This window comes from Panthera tigris, chromosome B2, assembly GCF_018350195.1.
Source record: "Panthera tigris isolate Pti1 chromosome B2, P.tigris_Pti1_mat1.1, whole genome shotgun sequence".
NCBI classification, from domain to species: domain Eukaryota; kingdom Metazoa; phylum Chordata; class Mammalia; order Carnivora; family Felidae; genus Panthera; species Panthera tigris.
Window position 1 is genome coordinate 106,814,081 of NC_056664.1, and position 21,171 is coordinate 106,835,251.

General features: G+C 37.5%; 1 protein-coding gene across 1 annotated transcript in view; it reads right to left on the bottom strand.

The window, feature by feature from the left end:
• Positions 1-6,277: 6,277 nt before the first annotated feature.
• Positions 6,278-21,171, bottom strand: part of MAN1A1 (mannosidase alpha class 1A member 1) — a 162,220-nt gene continuing 147,326 nt past the window's right edge. The window contains exons 9-12 of the mRNA XM_007078774.2: positions 19,206-19,425; positions 18,115-18,287; positions 9,294-9,409; positions 6,278-8,892 (exon numbers count right to left, since the gene is read on the bottom strand). Coding sequence (XP_007078836.2) covers positions 8,766-8,892; positions 9,294-9,409; positions 18,115-18,287; positions 19,206-19,425 — 636 coding nt within the window. The 3' untranslated portion in view covers positions 6,278-8,765. The remainder of the gene's footprint in view (positions 8,893-9,293; positions 9,410-18,114; positions 18,288-19,205; positions 19,426-21,171) is intronic.

Below are 21,171 nucleotides of genomic sequence, written 5' to 3' on the forward strand. Positions count from 1 at the left end.
CCTGTCCTATTTTCGGTGAGTTTGCTTTTGCAAGTACAGTGATGCAAATTTTCTAATGACAGCTTATAATTAGGTATCTCACAGTTAAGATAAACACTAGATTATCCACTAAAAATAGAATCAACATTCAACTTTGAGTTAGTAGGGCCCAGCAGGAGCTGTGTTCTGTTGGAGGCAAACTTAAGATGAAAATTATGTTTATATATTTTGAACAGAAGTTTGAGACTTTTTATCCATTTCTTAACATTTTTTTTTTCACTCTTTACCAAATGCTCTCTTAGTGTCTCCTATGTGCAGGATGGAAGGGCGCAGTTGGGTTAGAGACAGGTATGTGCCAGGTGCCATATTAAGTCCTGCATTTATATTAATGAACAAGCCCTGGCATCTTCATTTTTAAGTTTTATTATTTTTTTGTGCATATTTGCCTTTTTCCTAGTCTTTAGCTCTATGAAAACAGGAAGCAAGTCTAACTCGCTGCTCTCTGGTGATTTCCTAGGACCTAGGACAGTGTCTGGAACATTCTTGGTGCTTATTATTTGTGGGAAGAAAGAAAGAAGAAAGAAAGAAAGAAAGAAAGAAAGAAAGAAAGAAAGAAAGAAAGAAAATAATGACACCATAGTATGATGCATGTGAATAGAAGCGTGGTGAGAGTGTGACAGGCCAGGAGAGGCAAGGGGAACTTTGAGCATTTTCTTAAGCAGAATCTGGAAGCAGAACCACGAGCCCCTTGCTAGAAGCTAACACTCTTATGTTCTTGTGGTGGGAAGTCCCAGAAGAAGAGGGAGGGGCACTCTCACATAATTCGTATTCTGCATGCTGTGTAAACTAAGGTCATTCTTACCTTTCTTTCTTTCCTTCTTCCTTCTTCCCTCTCTCTACTTTGTCTCCTTCCTTCCTTCCCTTCCTTTCTCCTTCCCCTCCCTCTTCTCCTCCTCTTCTTTTGCCACCTCCTCCTTCTCCCCCTCCTTCTTTTAGGTGGGCTGAGCAGACAAATCAATTCTCAATCAAAATAACTATGCACTTTTCTTTGGATGTGATTAGTTTTAAGTTACTATAAGTGATTTTCAAATATATAAGCTGATTTGGGGAGCAATACTGTTCTTTCAGAAGAGTTATCTCAGTAATCCTGCCTAATTCATAAAATTGAGTTCGTTGGTTTTCAAAGCTTCTCTGGGATGAAGACAAAACTAAGAGTTCAGTTTAAAAGGAGTACTTAAGTTGTAGCCACTGTTTTATTTTCAAGGGATTAGTTGAATACATCAATGACACAACCGATATGGTGTTCTTACCAGTGCAGCAATCATGCAGGGTGATCTCTATTTCTTTGTCTTCTCATGTCAGAAAATAAATGCTAAATTCTGACCTTGGAAGATAAGCAATAACATGTATTTGACACAGCCTGATTGAAGGATGGCATCCAAAAAAAGCCTAGGGTAGCTGGAAACAGCAGGCAAAGTAATAGCAAATGTGTTGTTGTAACAAAACAAGCAGGAGGCTTCTCGAGGTAGAGATGATTCTTTCATTGGCTGTAAAAGCTGAAAATAGGGGCTGGAACTTATGGATTAAAGGTATCATCCAGCCAGGTATAGAGCCAAGAACTTGTACATATATTAGTTATTTTAATTCTCAGGAAGTAGGTACTGTTACTCCCATTTTATAGATGAGGAAACTAAGGTTTTGATGCTTGTTATCTGGGTGGAGAGGACTCTAGTCCATACACAGAAAGGTCCTGCTGTTTCCTGGTCCAGCATTCATGACAGACATCATTCAAGGCATAACTTAATTGCTACACATAGGCTAATTGCTCCTCTCACTTTACAGATGAGGGAACTGAGATATGAAGACTTTGGTGCTTGTTCCAAATCAAACAGGAAGTTGGTAACAGAGCTAAGTTTAGAATTCAGTTGTCTTGATTCCTAGGGAAGTCAACTTCCCATTGGCCTAACTGCATTTACTTTCTACTATTCCTTCTATACTGTATCATATAAAGAAGAGACACTAGAGGGACTTAATCTGTTATATGGCAGAACTTAAAATGTATATAATTTGGGGGTTCTGGTTAAGATTACGTAAGACACAAAGTTATCAGTTTGGCAATAGCAAGACAGAAGAGGAATATGAGTGGCAGTAAAATGTACTCAGGGTTATATACTCAGTAAGGTTAAAGTGTGTATTGTGATGAGATTTTGCACCCAGAAGGGAGAGTGTTTGTTTTTCTGTCACTAGAGGCTTGGGGTTACAATGAGCCAAAGTCATATCCATGAGATGGGACCAATAACACTGTGCCTACCTTAAGTTGATATGGTGGTCTCCCATCCCGCTTTTAAGCCACGTGCCTCTACTTTGTACAAAAAACTCCAAAGGAGTTGCAAAGTCAGGAACAAAGTTCCCAATGATTCTGTGAAGAAGGATCTTTCACTTGTTTCTCCTGGGAGAGTTAAAAAGCAAAAGAAAACAAAACTCTCAGGTGCCAGTAGTTTTGGAAAATGCTGTCTGAAAGCAGTACATTTATAGCCCTATTTGCAGAATTATGAATTAATGTGTGTTCATAGCCTATGGCCAAAATACCCCAGTATGTGGAGAAGTTTTTTTTTTTTTTTTTGAAAAAGCTATATACATTTATTACTGTTTTCCAAGGTTTCGTGGTAATTTGCATTCACTGGAGAATTAAATGGATCTGTGACACAAATTTACATTAATTTATTCAGTAAGTAATGGCATGTTTTAGGGGGTTCAAAGTGATCATCATAATGGTGAGCCAACAAATCTGACGATTAGCATTGCAATGAATGCAAAAACACAAGGCACAGGGGATAGAAATGAGAAATGAAGGTGCTCTTCAGAGGTTGTTTCCAAGAACATCATATATATTTACATGGCACAGGGCAAAACTAGGAATGCTGTGTAGTTTGTGCAAGTGATGGTCGTGTTAAAACTCAGCAAGATCCAAAGATAAGATTTGAGAACTGACTTTAGAAGCAGCTATTGGGAAAGAAAGCAAAGGAAACTCACTGAATTAAAAAAAAAAAAAAAAGCAGTGATTGAAGTTAATACTTTTGAGAGTCCCTCAATAAGAAGAATTACATTTGAAAATCCAATGTGAATCTGTTTCCAAAACATTTAGGGGTATGGCTTTTTGCTCAGAAATGCTTTCTGTAAAAGGACAAATCTCTGTTTCCAAAACGATGCAAAATGCGTTTCAAGTTGTGCTTAAATCTTGGAGTAGAAACAAAATATGCTTGTCATGACTTGCTAATTTATTCATTATTTCTTCTGGGAGGGTTGGGACTTATAATTCCCAATTTATACAGTTGCATAGCTTACAATTGTGGTTTCCAACTTTAGCATGCTCAGTAAGAACAAAAAGAGCTAGTGGTGGACTTCACCACAATTTTGATCTGCTAAGTTTAGGGAAAGTCTGTAAAATCTGCATTTCAATAGGACTTCCAAGAAACTCTGATATAGGTGAATAGTTATATCTTGAAAAAGAGCCTTAGACCAGTTTTCAAGGGTGAGCTCTGAATTTACACCTTTATTTTGGAGTGGCTGGATGAATACAATATATTGTTTTTTATTACCATAAATCTTACCGAATCCCTGTGTCTGGAAGCACAGGACAAAAAACAGTTCCTGTCCTTGGGAAAATCCCCCAGTTTTCTCATATTTAAAATAAGAGTTAGACTAAATGCTGTCTAGACTCTTATGTAGTTCTGATCCTTTATATGCATACCTGATGCCTGGCAAATATTTCTTGAAGATTATGACTCATGTGTTGGCCAGTGTGGATAGAATGAGCCAGGAAAAAACAGAAATCAGTCTTTGGGACATTAAATCAATTAAAAAGATTAAATAAGAACCCCACCCCCCACCCCCCCATTTTAGTCCAACTGAGGGAGCTGGAATGGCAATTAGATATACAAACTCTATGCTCAAATGAGAAAAGATTTATCTAGTTTTCTTAAAATGTTTAGCAACTGTCTATATATAATTATCAGAAATTAGATGTATTGAGTGCCAAGCTGCCATCTCTGTGGATGGTTGATGGTTAGTATAATAAGAATCATGTTTACAATATCCTTTAATAATTCTGTCAGCAATGAGTAGACAGAGCAGGCATTATGTGTGTTACAAATAACTCAGAAGGTTCCCATTTGAGTAGCTATATGTTAAGTGAAAAACCAATTCCTTTGCTTGATGCTGCAGAAATAGTTTTCTTATGAGACAGGGATTATGAGATTAAATCATAGAAATAGGCTCTTCAAATAATAATACTGAAAAAACTCTATATTAGAAAATCATGACTTACATTTTTCTGCTGTGTATTTTACAGAGGGCCACACATAAGTTTTTAAAAATTTGGTTAGTGGAGAGTTGATTCTAGCCACAAACACATATTTACTCCATATTTCCTTAAAACAACTACAGGTAGCAATAAAAAATGGCCATCTTTATGATGGTTTGTTTAAAACAACAGCATGTTATATAATACTGATACCTAATATTAAAAAAGAAATTACTGCTTATTGGGGCACCTGGGTGGCCCAGGTGGTTGAGCGTCTGACTCTTGATTTTGGTTCAGGCCATGATCGTGGGGTCATGGGATTGAGCTGTGCTGAGCCCGGAGCCTGCTTGAGATTCTCTCTCCCCACCCCACCCCTCTCCCCTCTCAAAAATTGCTGCTTGTTAAAAGCCATTTGAAAATAGCCATAGCAAAAGTTAGGAATATAAGGCTCATGCATTCATTCAGTCACGACATTCACCATGTGCCACCAAGTGCTATATGCTACTTAAGATGGGCCGCCTGGGGCGGAGGAAAGCCAAACAAACTTTTGGTTCTCATGGGGGTTAAATTTTAAGGGATTAGAGAGACAATAAGCAAATAAGTAAAGAAATATGTAACCCACACCTTGAGAAAGAGCCTTAGACTAGTTTTCAAGTGTGAGCCCTTGAATGCTAAGGAGAAAATAAAATAGAGCAAGGAACAAAGAGTGATGGGGAATTTTATACGAATTTGTCAAGGAAGCTATTCTGATAAGGTGACAACTGAGCAGAGACCTGAGTGAAGTGAGGAATGTGCCAGAAAAATACTGGGGAAAGAGATGGACCTAGGGGTATTTGCTAAGTGAAATACATCAGTCAGAGAAAGGCAAACACTGTAAGATTTCACTTATGTGCAGAATCTAAAAAATAAAACAAATGAACAAACAAAGCAGGAACAGACCTATGAACACAGAGAACTAACTTCTGTTTGCCAGAGGGGAGGGGGGTAAGAGGGATGACTGAAATGGGTGAAGGGGAGTGGGAGCTATAGGCTTCCAGTTTTGGAATAAGTCACGGGAATGACAGGTACAGCACAGGGAATACAGTCAGTCAGTGGTATTGTAATAGCGTTGTACGGGGGCAGATGGTAGCTACAGTTGTGGAGAGCATAGCACAATGTGTAGACTTGTCCACTCACTATGTCACACACCTGAAACTAATGTAAGACTGTGTTAACTATACTTCAGTTAACAAAAATTAAAAACAAACAAAAAAAACATTGGGGAAAGATTTCTAGGCAGAGATAACAACAACCAGAATGTCTGATGAGACATTCTAAAAAATCCAACATGAACTTGAAAAACCTAGGCTTTTTCATAAATATTGGAGGCTCTCCTGTAACTGAAGTTCTCCCTTTTCTACTAAGCTTCTTTGACTGCTCAAACCCTAGTGACCTCCTGCTCCCCTCCTCCCCCAACTTCTACAGAATTTAACTGGCGCCTAAATGCTGTTTTGTTTTGTTTTGGTGGTGGGGTGAATCTCATTTCCTCAACTGGATTGCAAACTTAAGAACAAGGATCGTACTTCATGCTATTTCTTCCACTAACTCCCCATCTCTACTCTATATGCCCGGTGTTGAACATATTTTGGAGTCTTAATATGATATCTGATTAATCAAAAATGTATATGCAAAATTTTTTGCAATTTTAATTTTGTAATGAGAAATGTTTCCTTGTCTAGATTCTCTGGGTGTGGTATGGAATCACTATCAGGATTAATAATAATGACTATTATTTCAACTTGCAATTGTACGTACTCACCCCGACATATACAAAAGCTTACTTAAAAGGAGAAAAACAACAAATGAGGAGATATATTAAAAGGCTTTATTCACAATAGAGAAATTTTACAAATATAGTTTTTAAAAATTATGTGTCAATCTATTATGTTCCCCATAACATTAGAGATTTATATAAAGTTGGATATGGCAGAATAGACTTATGTACAAATTAAAAACAATCAGTGAAAAGAATGGGTACTACTACATATGAAGGAGTCATGACAAACATCTTCGAGTTCTGTAAATTTCCATACAACTTATATGTGTAATATTAATTGTGCACAGTATACCAAAAACATATGCAGAAACACAAAATTAAGTGCTATTTTAATTATTCACCTTTCAGGATGTGAATATATATGTAAACTTAACTGCACAGTTTTGCTGAAAATGAGAGTGTCTACCTAAGGACTTAAGTTGTTTAAAATAATTAACACAAAGTACAACTTTAAATTACATCACCATAATAATCATCTCTCATCTTGTTTACATTTTTGGTGTTTTGGGGACTTACGTTAAAAAATCCAAGTTTTGGAATTGAAAAACTTTGTTCTTGCCATTGGCAGAGCAAAAGGTAGTACAATCATCTTGCCTATTTATATCAGGATAAAAAAGGTACATTATAGTGCAGTGTGTACACATGACCTGATTTTAATATCCTCTCTGCTGCAGAAATGCAGATCACCTTTGTGCTCTTACAAATCAAACTGAAAATCAAAGAAAATAAATTAATTTAAGTTGCTAGTCCTAGGACATTCACGTGAGAATTATCATCTAAATACATATGGCCCAATTTTTGCAATAATCTTTCACACTTTGCTTTGAAGTCCTGGGAAGAAAGGACTCTCAACTATCTATTCATTTCATAAGGTGAGCTGAAGATATGAGTGGAAGGAATTATTCTGGGTCACAGGAACTCATTAACATGGCAATAATGATGTACTAAAGGATCTTTTTCATTTACTAACTTTATTAATTTATTCTTTGACATAAACCAATGTACAGTACTGAAAAAAGAGCAGGTCACACAGGTGGTCCTTTCAGACAAAGGAAATCTTGAAACACTTTCAAAAGCTGAAACAGCTAAAACAATGGAGTCTACTGAGAGCCAATAAAATAATTAAAAAACAGTATGTTGAACCATACGAAATTGCTGATATAGGATAGTTTTTAAACTACAAGTGCAGCAATTTCATATGGTTCAGCCTAATTCATGAGGTTGCACTGACCTATCTGACCCCTCCAGGTTGAAAATGCAGGTGCTCAGAGTCTCTGTTCCTCAGTAAATGCATCATCATTATTAGCCCTTTCATGGGAAATATGACATGGGGTGCCACCAAATTTATTCTTGGGAAAGCCACTCATATCTCAAAATAATGCTTGTTCTTAAAGAAGAATCATATCATTATTTTGATCTGCTCTAGGACTGTGGGGAATTAGGAATGTCCATTCCTATATATTGCTTTCAAGCTGGGATCTCTATGTTGAATTTGACCACACAAAATGTACTATATTCTTATTTGGCTTAAAAGTTTATTAGATTTTCTTCAATTGAATATCTATTCAAAAGAATAGATAGATACACTAGCAGAGCTTCTTTCAGAGTTAAATTCTGCTTTCGTAAACTGAAATGAAATAACTTACTACATTTGAGAAAGGGTCTTTTTCAAATCTGAAAAATCTGAGCCAAATGTAATGCTTTTTTTTTTTTTGATAACAAGAAAAAAAACCCTTAAAGATGAAATGCAAACTAAAAACCATGTGAAATACCTTTTTTTAGAGAGACTCAATTTCTTCATATACTCAGTTAAAAGCAAAAACTAATGAACTAAAAGTTATATTGTTTCCTTTAAAAAAATATAATTCCGTAATAACAGAGCTCTGCAAAACCTGAACGATCAACCCATTGTGTGGTAGGGAATGGGAGAAATTAACCAGGGCATGATCCAGAAATGACACAGGACATTTAAAGTAAAATTTGAGAACTAATTCACAAATTAGGAAACACTAATATAATTAACTAACAAAAATATACCATGGTTCCAATGAAATGAGGTCAACATGAGATGATCCTTTTGGGATGACATTCTAATTTGAATTACAATGTGAGTGAAGTATTTTAGAAGACATTCTATCAAATAATGATAGACCCGCATAAAGAAGCTGTCTGTCACAGTTATAAGATCTGTCTCTGGTGGATAGACAAACCAGATTAACATAAAATTGAAAAGGAAAAAGCTTTTTTAATATTTAATTTATTATTATGGCTTTTTGCAACATGGCAAAACATTACAGCTTAAAGCAGACATCATCTCCTCATAGAGGAGGAAAAAGTTTTGCAGTCAAATCAAAATTATAATTAAGAGGTCACTGGTATACCATTCTATTCAGTGTAATAAAAATGATACACCTTCATGAACTCCAGATTACTTAAAAAAATGTAAAAAAACCTATGATCCACTGACTGAATAATAAAGGATAGGATAAGGAATTTAGGTCCATCTATGCTTCTGATAATAAACCTAAAAGACTGCAAAACAATTTCAGAACTTAGAATAATCACAGACCTACTGATAAAAATTCATCATGTGCCTGAATACCAGAAAAGGAATCATTAAGGTATGCAGTGAAGGGAATGTAGCAGAGTAAAATATGAAATGTCTTTTTATTTTTCATTGACTTCAACTTCCTTTTTATTCGTAGAGAGTACAGGGAGAAGATGTGCCTCGGTATTGAAGATCCAGTGTTCCAGTGGAAGTAGATCGTCATCAGAAAATATTAAGTACAAATACCTGGAGGGAGAAACGTGAGCATATGAGACCCGAGAGACTGTGTCAGGCAGGGAAAGCAGAAACACACAGCAAAAACCACATCAATGTCTCCATTCATCTCACGGAGAATCACGGACAACAGTCAAGCACTGCAAAACCCTGAGGCAATGCCGTCACTAATGTGGAACAGAGAAGCTGCTTTGTGTTTGGGTAGTAGTGTGTGAAAACCCACAAAGCAATTCCAAGTCATCAAACTTAGGTGACGACTGGAGACACGCCTGCAATTATTGCCAGGCATGTAAGGATGGCATTCGGAAGCGGTCGTACTTGATATTATTTGAATGTGTCCATGATGAAGACATCGCCAAAGAAGATCTGACCAGGTACCTCTGCCACATACGTTTAGAACACATTTTACTTACTTTAGTGTCTCTGCCAGGAAGAAACTCTGTTGCACATCGTCATAACTCTCATGTCTGAGGTAAACATCTCTTAGGCCTGAATAGCCTCCATTCACTCTGCAGTGATTTTCCAGGGCCTGCATTACAAGGAAGAGGGAAAAAGATGGTCACATTTCAATAAATTGCCACCAATTTTTATTGTGAAATTGCCAAATTCAATAAAATAAGGATTCAAGTTGGATGATGCATTGGAAGAGTTTCAGGTGACAATTTAAAAGGCCACAAAATGTAAATGCATATAAAGTATGAAAAGTTAAAGGGCACATGGACAATACATCTCACCTAATTTGAAACACTTCTACATTTAATTTTGAGACAATTTTTAGTGATTTTTGTGAGTTTGGTTCCCGACCACTACAATAAGTGAATATTGCGATTAAGTGAATCAAGTGAATTTCTTGATTTCCCAGTGCATATAAAAGTTATGTTTACACAAAATCTATTAAGTGTGCAGTAGCATTATGTCTAAAAACAGCGTACGCACCTTAATTAAAAAAATACTCTATTGCTAAAAAATGCTAAACATCATCTGCGTGTTCAGTGGGTTGTACTGTTTTTGCTGGTGGAGGGTCTTGCCTTCATGTGGATGGCTGCTGACTGATCAGGCTGGTGGTTGGTGAAGGCTGGGGTGGCCGTGGCAAATGCTTAAAGTAAGACAACAATGAAGACTGCCGCATCACTTGACAGTTTCTTTCGCAAATGATTTCTCTGCAGCACGCAATGCTGTTTGACAGCATTTTACCCATAGCGGAACTCCTTTCAAAATTGGAGTCAGTCCCCTGCCACTGCTCTACCAAACACGTTTATGTCATATTCTAAATCTTTTGTGGTCATTTCAACAATCTTCACCAGGAGTAGATTCTATCTCAAGAAACTACTTTGCACATCCATAAAGAGCAACTCCTCATCTGTTCAAGTTTTATCATGAAATTTGGCAATTTGGTCACATCTTCGGGCTCCACTTTCAATTCCAGTTCTCTTGATATTTCTATCACAAGTGCAGTTAGTTCTTCCATTGAAGTCTTGAACTCTTCAAAGTCATCCATGAGGGCCGGAACCAACTTCTTTCAAATTCCTATTAATGTTGATATTTTGACCTCTTCCATAAATGACGAATGTTCTTAATGGCATCTAGAATGGTGAATCTTTTCCAGAAGGTTTTCAATTTAGTTTGCCCAGATCCAGAGGAATCACTGTCTATGGCAGCTATAGAGTTATGAAATGTATTTCTTAAATGCTTAAAGTCAAAATGTTCCTTGATTCACGACCCGCAGAATGGATGCTGTGTTAGCAGGCATGAAAACATTAATCTCATTGTCTTCCTTGTAGCTATTGGGCTACCAGGTACACTGTCAATAAGCAGTAATATTTTGATAGGAATCTTTTTTTTCTGAGCAGGTCTCAACAATGGGCTTAAAATATTCAGTAAACCATTCTGTAAACAGATGAGCTATTATCCAGGCTTTGTTGTTCCATTTTAGAGTGGCAGAGTAGATTTCGCCTAATTCTTAAGGGCCCTAGGATTTTTGAAATGATAAGTGAGCACTGGCTTCAATTTCAAGTTACCAGTTGCATTAGCCCCTACAGAAGAGTCAGCCTGTCCTTTGAAGTTTTGAAGCCAGGCTTCTTCTCCTCTCCAGCTATGAAAGTCTTAGTGGGCATCTTCTTTCAATAGAAGGCTGTTTCATCTACATTAAAAATCTGTTGTGTAGTGTAGTCACCTTCATTAATGATCTGGGCTGGATCTGCTGGAGAACTTGCTGCAGTTTCTACATCAGCACCCGCTGCCTCACCTTGTCCTTTGATGTTATGGAGATAGCTTCTTTCCTTAAATCTCATGAACCAACCTCTGCCAGCTCCCATCTCTTCTTCTGCAGATTCCTCACGTCTCTCAGCCTTCACATAATTGAGGAGAGTTAGGACCTTGCTCTGGATTAGGCTTTGGCTTAAGGGAATGTTGTGGCTGGTTTGATCTTCTATCCAGACCACTAAACTTTCTCCCTATTAGCATTGCACTGTCTTATCATCCATGTGTTCACTGAAGTAGCACTTTTAATTTCCTTCAAGAACTTTTCCTTTGCACTCACAATGTGGCTGTTTGGCACGAGAAGCCTTCCTCAGTAAACCTAATCATTTCTAGCTTTTGATTTAAATTGTAAGATATGTGACTCTTCCTTTCATCTGAACACTTAGAGGCCTTTATAGGGCTATTAATTGGCCTAATTCCAGTATTGTCATATCTCAGGAAAGAGGGAGGCCCAAGGAGGGGGAGAGAGTTGGGGGATGGCTAGTTGGTGGAGCAATCAGAACACATAACATTTATCGATAAAGTTCTGTCTTATAAGGGCGCAGTTTGTAGCAGCCAAACCAGTTACAACAATAACATCAAAGATCACTGATTACACATTCACCATAATAAATATAACAGTGAAAAAGTTGTAAATATTGTGAGAATTACAAAAATGTGACACAGAGACATAAAGCAAGCAGCAAATATTGTTGGAAAAATGGCACCAATTAGACTTGGTTGACACAGGTAGCCACAAACCTTCAATTTGTAAAAAAACAAAAACAAAAACAAAAACACAATATCCACACAGCACAATAAAGCAATGCACAATAAAATGAGGTATGCTTTTAGTTGTACTTGGTCCCTATGCCTAATTTTCTCTGGCTCTTATAGAAAAAGTTTGCTGACCCCTGATCTAGAGAGACTGTTAATGTCAATTGGGATTATAAACCCAAAAACTTAGAACATATACTGGACCAAAAACAGCTGCTAGTACACTCAGAACATCTTATTTTATAAAAACTGATTGCGGAATACTAATTAGTGACATTGGTAACAGATATAAAAGAAGAAAATGCAAAGCAGTGAAAAAATGTGGCTGATATCTACTTCTAAAAAAAGTGTTTTTTTTTTTTTTGTTGTTGTTGTTGTTTTTGTTTTGCTCTGGGATGGAAGAAAATAGGATAAGTCCATTTCTTAACTGTCTAGAGAGAAATGATGCTACATTTCTGAAGTTCTCTGACTATAACGAGTGTTTGGAAAGGAGATGGGTTGGGCAGTGTGGAAATGAAAATTTAGGTAACAACCTAACACAATTTGCAGGCTACATGAATAAAGAAAATACCTCATGATTTGGTACTTTTTAAAAGCCACTGGGAAAATAAGATCAACTTAAAAAAATGCTTTGATTATATTCTCTGTTGCAGACAAACAAACCAAGCAGGGAAAGCCTGCGGAAAGGAACTTTCAGGTCCTAATATTTTTTTCCTTCCTTCCTTTTTTGACAGAAGTTCTTTTTGATTAAAAAGTCAAATACCAGAAAAAAAAAAAAAAAGTCAAATACCAGATACACTGGAGTAGACCAGAGATTATTTGTAAAAAAGAAAAAAAAAAACCAGGATTTGGAAGAAATGGACAAGCTTGTTATGGAACATAATTAAACCCTACTTCCAGACATTTCCTAAAAAAGATTTTAACAATGAAACTTTTTTCCCCCCTTGAAGTTCTTTGGTGATAAGCTAATGAGAGGACCAGGCATGATCAACTGCCACTCCTCTCTCCCATGGAAATTTCTGTTAAGTTCCCTCTTTCATTATAGGAAAAGAGTTGTTCTGTGGGGTAGACAATGCCCAATCTTTTTTCTTCTTTTCAGTTCACCCCCATTCTTCTTCTCTCTCTGTCCTAATGTGGTGAGCCATAGTGGTCCAGAACACATTCTAAAATCTTAGAAGAGGGGGCCAAATCCCAGCCCTAGACTCCCTGTGACCTCAGATGTTTCTGGACCTAGGCAATGTCCCTTTGCTCAACATGGGGCTGTCATGAGAATAAAACAAGATGAAGACACACTTACCATAGTGACAGGGATCTTTCAGAGGCTTTTGGCAAATTAAAGAGGAAAAAAAAGGGAACTGCCACAGGCTTTTTTTTTTTTTTTTTTAACTTTCAAAAAATGAAAAACCTTCCTGTCAAGTCTAAACTTTGAAACTTTAGGAATATGGAGCCTCCTGGGCACCCATAACAGGTCCTGGTTTCACAGTAACTCAACAGTGGAAGCAGTCACGTATTTATGCTGCACAGTCTGATTAGAACATCATTTTACTACAATCTGTTCTTGGGACTCTCAGACTCTAGGCATAGGGGTCACCTCGATTTTATGTAAATGCTTACATTATTAGTGACCATATGTGGCTGGGATGTGCTAATAGCAGAGAATAGAAAATAGGAAAATGTTTACAGTTACTGGAAGTCTACACAAAGGATGAAGGACAACCCAGACACCAGTGACTATACCTTTTTAGGGGGAAGAAAGGTAAGAGAATAGGGAGCAGCATGAGTTAAAATCCTAAGTCAGAAAGATAAAGAAAAGCATTCTCTTATCTTTAGGTTAAACAGCTGATCCGTGGAGATTTCCTAGAGTGGATCCCAGGCAACAATGCTAATAATAAACCTGAATGGTTGAGTTTGGAACCTAGCAAAACAGACATATCAAAGATTCTGGAAACAGGGTTCCAGCCTGAGAAGGGACAAGAAGGGACTGAGAAGACAATATGGAAAAGGTCAGATTTAGGAGACCAGAAAAAAATGTGCGTAAAAAGAAGAAATACAAAATCCCTATATAAGGCTTATCTGCTATGGTGGACCAGAGGAGACCTCATATAATTTATACATACCTATAATTATAGATGTTGTCAAATCTATATTTACCAACACATATGTGAATGTATATGTATAATTTGTAGTAGACCTTTATCAGAATATTATACCTACTTAATTGGGAGGAATTTAATAAAGTTTTCATGACATTATTGAGAAAAAGCAAAAGAACTATCAGGTAAATGTTATTTCTGCTACATAGATTCACAAATGCATGAATATCTGTGATTAATGGATTGTTGGTAATTTACGGAGAAGTTTCTAGTGCTGTATGCTGGATTATATAATCTCATATCTTGTTCGACATTATTATTGTGTTTGGCATTACCATTCAGGAATTTGGTTAAGACATGGAAAGCAGGTTTACTGAGTGTATCAATGAAAGAAGGCTGGAAAGGGAGAATTTCATTAGAAGACAGCAGGGCTGACAAATACTTTACAAATAGCAAGTATGGGTGAAAACAGATATGGAACAAAAGAGCCGTCACAACAGTGGCTATGTAGTAGCTAACACCATTTGACCACAATTTCAGTGTAAGCCAGGAATTTTACAATCTACTAAAAGAACAAGTTGGACCATAGGCTGTGGGAAATGATACTCAGAAGAGAGGTTATTGATTTGCACAGCTCAGCCCTGAGAGACCGCACATGTCATGAGGACGCAAATGGAGGGAAGTGTTGGGTGGGGAAGGAACAGGTGGCAGAACATGCTGTCTTCAGATAAATGAGGAGCTAAAATGTAGAAGAGAGAAGGGAGTTTTCCTCAGGACCCCCAGAACACAAAACACTGTAAATTCTGCTTTCAAAAAGTAACTTTCTAACACTTTCAGACATTAAAAAATTGGAATGAATTACTTTATTAGTACCATATTCCTTTTGCTACAAAGTCCTTGGATTGATGAGGAATATCCATTTGGCAAAGACGAAGACAAGTCCTTTCTTTGAGTGGAAAGCTAGATAGACTAGGTTAGTTTGAAGGTATACTCCTATGTTTTAGTTTGGCTTCCCCTAAAAACAGAGCATGAGACAGGGTTGGATGCAAGAAGTTTTTAGGTGATGAATGGGAAAAGTGAACGAAGCAAGGGAGAATAGCCAGTGAAATATGTTGACTGGGTTACAGCTGTGGCCGCAAGGGCTCCGTCCCACTGGAAACCATCTGAGGAACCATGCAGAAGGAATCTCAGAGTTATTCTTCAAAGAGGGAAGACTGACATAGTTGTCCATCAACTCTGAAGCCTCACTGCTTCAGAGTTGTCCCTGGAGACTTTAACTGTCCCGCTTCCCAGACCACAGCCTGGGAGGAAGCCCAGAGTCAGAGAAGCTGAGAAACACCAGGGAGCCCACAGCGATACTGCCCACCACAGCTGCAGCTGAAACAAAGGAGGGCTGGGGGGTGTGACACAAGGGAAAAAAGTACCACCACACCATCTAAGTCTACGATTTGTGCTTTACAAAAGGCAAGTGTCCCAGCACTCCTCTGTCCCCACTACACCTCAAGTTCCAGCAGAAGCACTAGTGGCAAAAGACAAGGGTGGGGTTGGGGGTACACCTGTTTTGTGGCACAGGGAAATGATCTTTATTTTTTTTACTAAAAACATTTTTTTAATGTTTAATTTTGAGAGAGAGAGAGAGAGAGAGAGAGAGAGAGAGAGAGCGCACACGTGCGCGTGCAAGTTGGGGAGGGGCAGAGAGAGGAGACACAGAATCCCAAGCAGGCTCCAGGCTCTGAGCTGTCAGCACAGAGCCCAACGCGGGGCTTAAACCACAAACCGTGAGATCACGACCTGAGCCGAAGCTGGACACTTAACCAACTGAACCACCCAGGAGTCCTGGCACAGGGAAACAATCTTACATCATACGCTATGCTAAAATTTGACAACAGACAAAAATCCTAACATCTGAAACCAATTTATTACCCCACAAACACACACACGCCCCTGAAGAACCAAGCAAACCAAAGCTCTTCGACCACATGACAATATTGGTTTACTTATTTCTGTTTTTATATCAGTCCCTGGCCATATGCTTTTCACACTTTGCCATCTCTAAAATTGGCATGTCATAATTTAATTGGTAGTGTTGTATTCTCTTAGTGGTACATAAAATCACACTGTTATCAAATACCCTTATCAATTAGGGTGTTTTACATTTAATGAGATATATCCATTTAAGCTGATATTCATAAGGTGACTCTTAGCCTTAATTATTTTGCTGGAGTGTTGAAAACCAAAATCATTTCCTATCACCAAAGTTTACATGAACTTCCATTTTTATACAGTTTTTCAGAGGGAAAACAACACACATTTAAAGAAACTGGAACTACTGGCTAAACATAACGAGAAAACTTTGAAAGAAAAAAAAAAAAGAAAAAAAGGGACCTAAAGAATCGTTATTCCTTAAAATGATTAATGATCAGTGATAAGACATATTCTACACAGAGTGGGTAAAAAGCAATATTCATCAATGGCTTCCTAAGATATTAGTTAACGATTTACACAAAGGCAATATATTCATTTTAGATTTCCTGAGAGAAGTTCTTTTATTTTTTTAAAGTCTGTTTGTTTGTTTGTTTGTTATATATAGAGAAAGAGAATGGGAGAGAGGCAGAGAGAGAGAGAGAATCCCAAGCAGGCACCCTGCTGTCAGCACAGAGCCCAACAGGGGGCTTGATCTCATAAACTGTGAGGTCATGACCTGAGTCAAAATCAAGAGTTAGGCACTTACCCGACTGAGCCACCCAGGTGCCCTTACAGAAGTTATTTCTAATGGTCAGTTTTTAAAGACAGCTAACTTTGTAACAGAGTGTTAAAGAGTAAGTGAGTGTAATTCAAGCTTTGGCTTGCTCTTATTGCCTGGGTGCCCCATCACAACTCCTTCCAGAATAACAGCTCTTAAAATTAGACACCATTTGACACATATTCTGGAGGCAACGTCCGTGGGCACCAGCACACAGTGTTCACCAGATTAGTTTAGGAAGATGATATGCCATATTCGGCAGGAGAGACCCAAGGGGTGACAAAGACAATTAAAACAGTGTATTGGACAGATGGAAAGTTTATATAAGCCTGAGATCAGTGAATGAATACTATTGCACAAAGTAGTTCTATAGGTTCTTTCTAAAAGTTAGATCTAAGTAGTTAATTTATTCTGTGAAAGAATTTCAATCTAAAATGGAACTGGAAGGTAGAAAATGGAAAATCTTATGCATGTGCCCTCGGGAAAACAAAACTTGAGGACGGAGAGACTGATTTCCTACATATGCTGGATTTATAGAAAACTGATAATATTGGAATGGCAGGGAGTTGGTCAGGGGGTGCCTTATATCAACTTTGGGAAGTTTTACTTATGGTTTTCAGAGGAATGAACATGAAATGACACAGGCCTGGCTGGTCTCACAGAAGAGCTCCATTGAGCTATATTTGTAGGACTGGACTGGTTTTGTCTGCTCAGGGAATTTTCAAAGCTGGTCTCCATTTGTTTTTTACTTGAATAGACTCTAACTGAATTCTTTCTTCTTTACATTCCCTGTCCATAAATACAGCCTACTTCAAACCCTCAACTGACTCACCTGTAGCTTGCTACATTCTGTGTGTCCTGAATTGCAATTCCTCTGCTCTTCTGGAATCAACTTTTTTTTTTTTTTAATATAATTTTGAGTTTGCCTCAATTTACCTCTTTATTTAGGTTGGAACTCTAAGTACAAGCATATATTTTCATTTCAATGCCTAAAGACTAACAACAACAACAACAACAACAACAACAAACCACAGAGCGGCTTCTTTAAACAGACAACAGGCAGGGGTGATTTTCCCCAAGTTGTCAACAAGTCCTTGTGGAATTAAATGATCATCATTTCTATGGCTGTGGGAACTTAATTTCATAATATGCCTTTCTACATACTTCCTTCAATCTCACAATTCGTATATTAATATCATTGTCACATGAAGCAAAGCCAGGGATATAGGATGACAACTGACAACACTCATTCCTAAGTTGGGAAAAAGTCTGATTAAAGCTTTCAAAACCATAGGAAAGTTGATATACTAGATTGATAGAAATCATTGAACATTTTTCCTGAGACATTTATGAACAAGAAATGTCAGCAGATTAAAATATCACCTCTACTGCTTCCCAGGCCCATTTCCTGTACTTTGGATCATGAGTCAGTCGCCACATGTACATGTAAGTCTCAACAACCTCTGGCCGCAGGATGTAGTATTTTTCATTTTGCCTTGTAGCAATGGCTTCAACACCACCATCGAATCTGAAAGCTTCTGGTCCCAGCTTCATAACTAAAGAGTATGCACAGTGACAAGGGTTATTGCCTTGGACACTGCTTAGTTCTATAACTTAAATGAAACCAGAAAGTACTTTACAACATTCAAGAGATATGCCAAAACAATCATTTTAAGAAATGGTTATACCATAAGAGACTCTTAAGGACTGAGAACAAATTAAGGGTAGGTGGGGGTGGGGGAGAGGGGAAAGTGGGTGATGGGCAGGAGGGAGGGTACTTATTGGGATGAGCACTAGGTGTTGTATGGAAACCAATTTGACAATAAATTATATTTAAAAAAAAGAAAAATAGAAATGGTTATAAACATCACATAATAATGTTCAAAATAATAATGTCTCAACTTTGAGAATATAGTCATCTGAGTCCTTTTTAGAAAATGGCAATGATCTTTTATTTTCTTTCATTTAACCATCATTTACTGAGTGCCCCCCAGGTAAATACAAGGCACTACAACACCCCTTATTAGCTAGCTGGAAAACTAATTCTAAGTCATTATGTCATAAATTATGTTAATCTTTGTGCTTCAAACTCCTATTTCATAAGAAGGGAACCAGACTCTATTTCATAGAGACACTGAGAAGATTAATAATGGTTTATAAAATACTAAATTTCTTTTGCACTTGGGATAGAGAGTCTTACCCAATGTAATTTGCCTAAAGCAGGGTCAATAAATAGACTGGCTTAACCCTTTACGGCCTCAAATTTTGTTCCTCAGTAAACTAAGAGTAGATATTTTTATGTAGAAAGCAGTACTTCCTAAAGTAAAAAATATAAATTCCTTTAAAATATTAATCATGAGCTTCCTATTTCATGAGGCACAGTGGATATTCTTTTGATGGCAGCAATGTCAATGTTCCTTAGGAATGAAATAAAAGCATGTGGGAATAAAAAATGAAGAGTAACATGTACTCACATGTGCGATTGTAAGATTCATAACAGGTCCGGGCAATTTCAGCCCCGAGTTGAAGGTAGTGTTGGGTCAGGCCTGCGGGAGCATCGTCCGCCCCGAGTGCAAACATGCCTCCAGCAAAGCAGGTCAGGTGGCCCATCTTGTGTTCCAGGAGGCCCCCTTTCCACTCCGCGATGTAAGTCAGTCCCCTACTAGACTTGCGGATCAAGTGAGTCTCAATTGCCTGAAAATAATAATTATTTTCAACATTTTTAAATCTCCTCTCAAATTTATACTAAAAACACTCTCAAGACTAAGACAGAAAAAGAATATAACCTCACTCACGGTTTGAGTTTGTTATAAATCTGATTCAACCTGAAATTTTATGCTATTGCTTTCTGTATCTTCCTCTAGTATATGCTTTATTAGTTTGGTTCGTTAGAATTATCACTGTTGGGCCAGTCCAGTTGGTTTTGCCTGAGTCCATGATCAAACACTTTTAGTCCTCATACAACAAAAATGGTCTGCTTCTCAATGATAGGCCACTGGTGTAGACGTAATGCTTAATGCATTTCCATTTTCACAATGAAGAAATAGCACAAAGCACAGGCCCTACTGTGGATGAAGAACAGAGCGTATCTGTATATAAAATCAGGCTGGTGGTATTACCCTTCTTTTTGCTCTCTTAGGCTCAGAGAGTGGCAAAACTGAGTGGGAAAGATGTGCTGTTCTTGAATCAGTTTGCTTGGCCTCAAAATTCCAGCTCTGACATTTACTATCTGTGAATTTGGTGGGTAATTTGCTTACTGTATCCCCAAATCTCAGTATCCTTATCCATATAAGGAGAATAAGTAGTATTTACTGAGAAAATTCAGCAACATTTAGTTTATGAAGCAGTCAGTACTGTCCCTAGCACTTGATAAAGTTCATTTATCATCCTCATTCACATCTCCATTGTGGTAACATTTGAATTAAATTCCTCCCTAATAATTCTATTAAAAAGCACATTCGTGTACAATGGAAAAAAAAAGACACATGAAAAAATGCTCATCATCACTTACCATCAAGTAAATGCCAATGAAAACCATGATGAGATACCACCTCACACCTGTCAGAATGGCTAAGATCAACAACACAAGAAACAACAGGTGTTGGTGAGGATGTGGAGAAAAAGGAACACTCACACACTGTTGGTGGGAATGCAAACTGGGGCAGCCGCGATGGAAAATAGTATGAGGATTCTCAGGTAATAATGGAACTACCATACGATCCAGCAATCACACTACTAGGTATTTATCCAGAGAATACAAGAACACTGATTCAAAGGGATACACGCACCCCTATGTTTATAGAAGCATTATTTAGAATAGCCAAGATATGGAAGCAGCCCAAGTGTCCATCGATTGGTGAATGGATAAAGAAGATGTGGCAATAATAAAATATTATTTAGCCACAAAAACAAATGAAATCTTGCCATTTGCAATGACATGGATGGAGCTAGAGAGTATAATGCTAAGCGAAATAAGTCAGTCAGGGAAAGACAAATACCAGATGATATCGCTCATATGTGGAATTTAAGAAACAAAATAAATACAGGGAAAAATAGACAAATCACGAAACAAAGTCTTAATTATAGAGAACAAACTGATGGTTACCAGAGGGAAGGGATGGTTACCAGAGGGGGGAGATGGGTGAAATAGGTGATGGGGATGGAGGGCACTTATTGTGAAGAGCACAAGGTGATATATGGAAGTGTTGAATTATTATAATGTACACCTGAAACAAATATAACACTGTGTGTTAACTGGAATTAAAATAAAAACTTAAAAAAAAGGAATAAAGATCTGTAAATTGGGGGGAAATGATGTTTACAAATATGATCTGTAAAATATCTCTTATTTCTGCTGCAGGATTGTTGATATTCTTTTCAAATAGATAAGCCTTTCAAATAAGCCTTATATTCTAAAAAGCAAAAATGAAATATAACTGT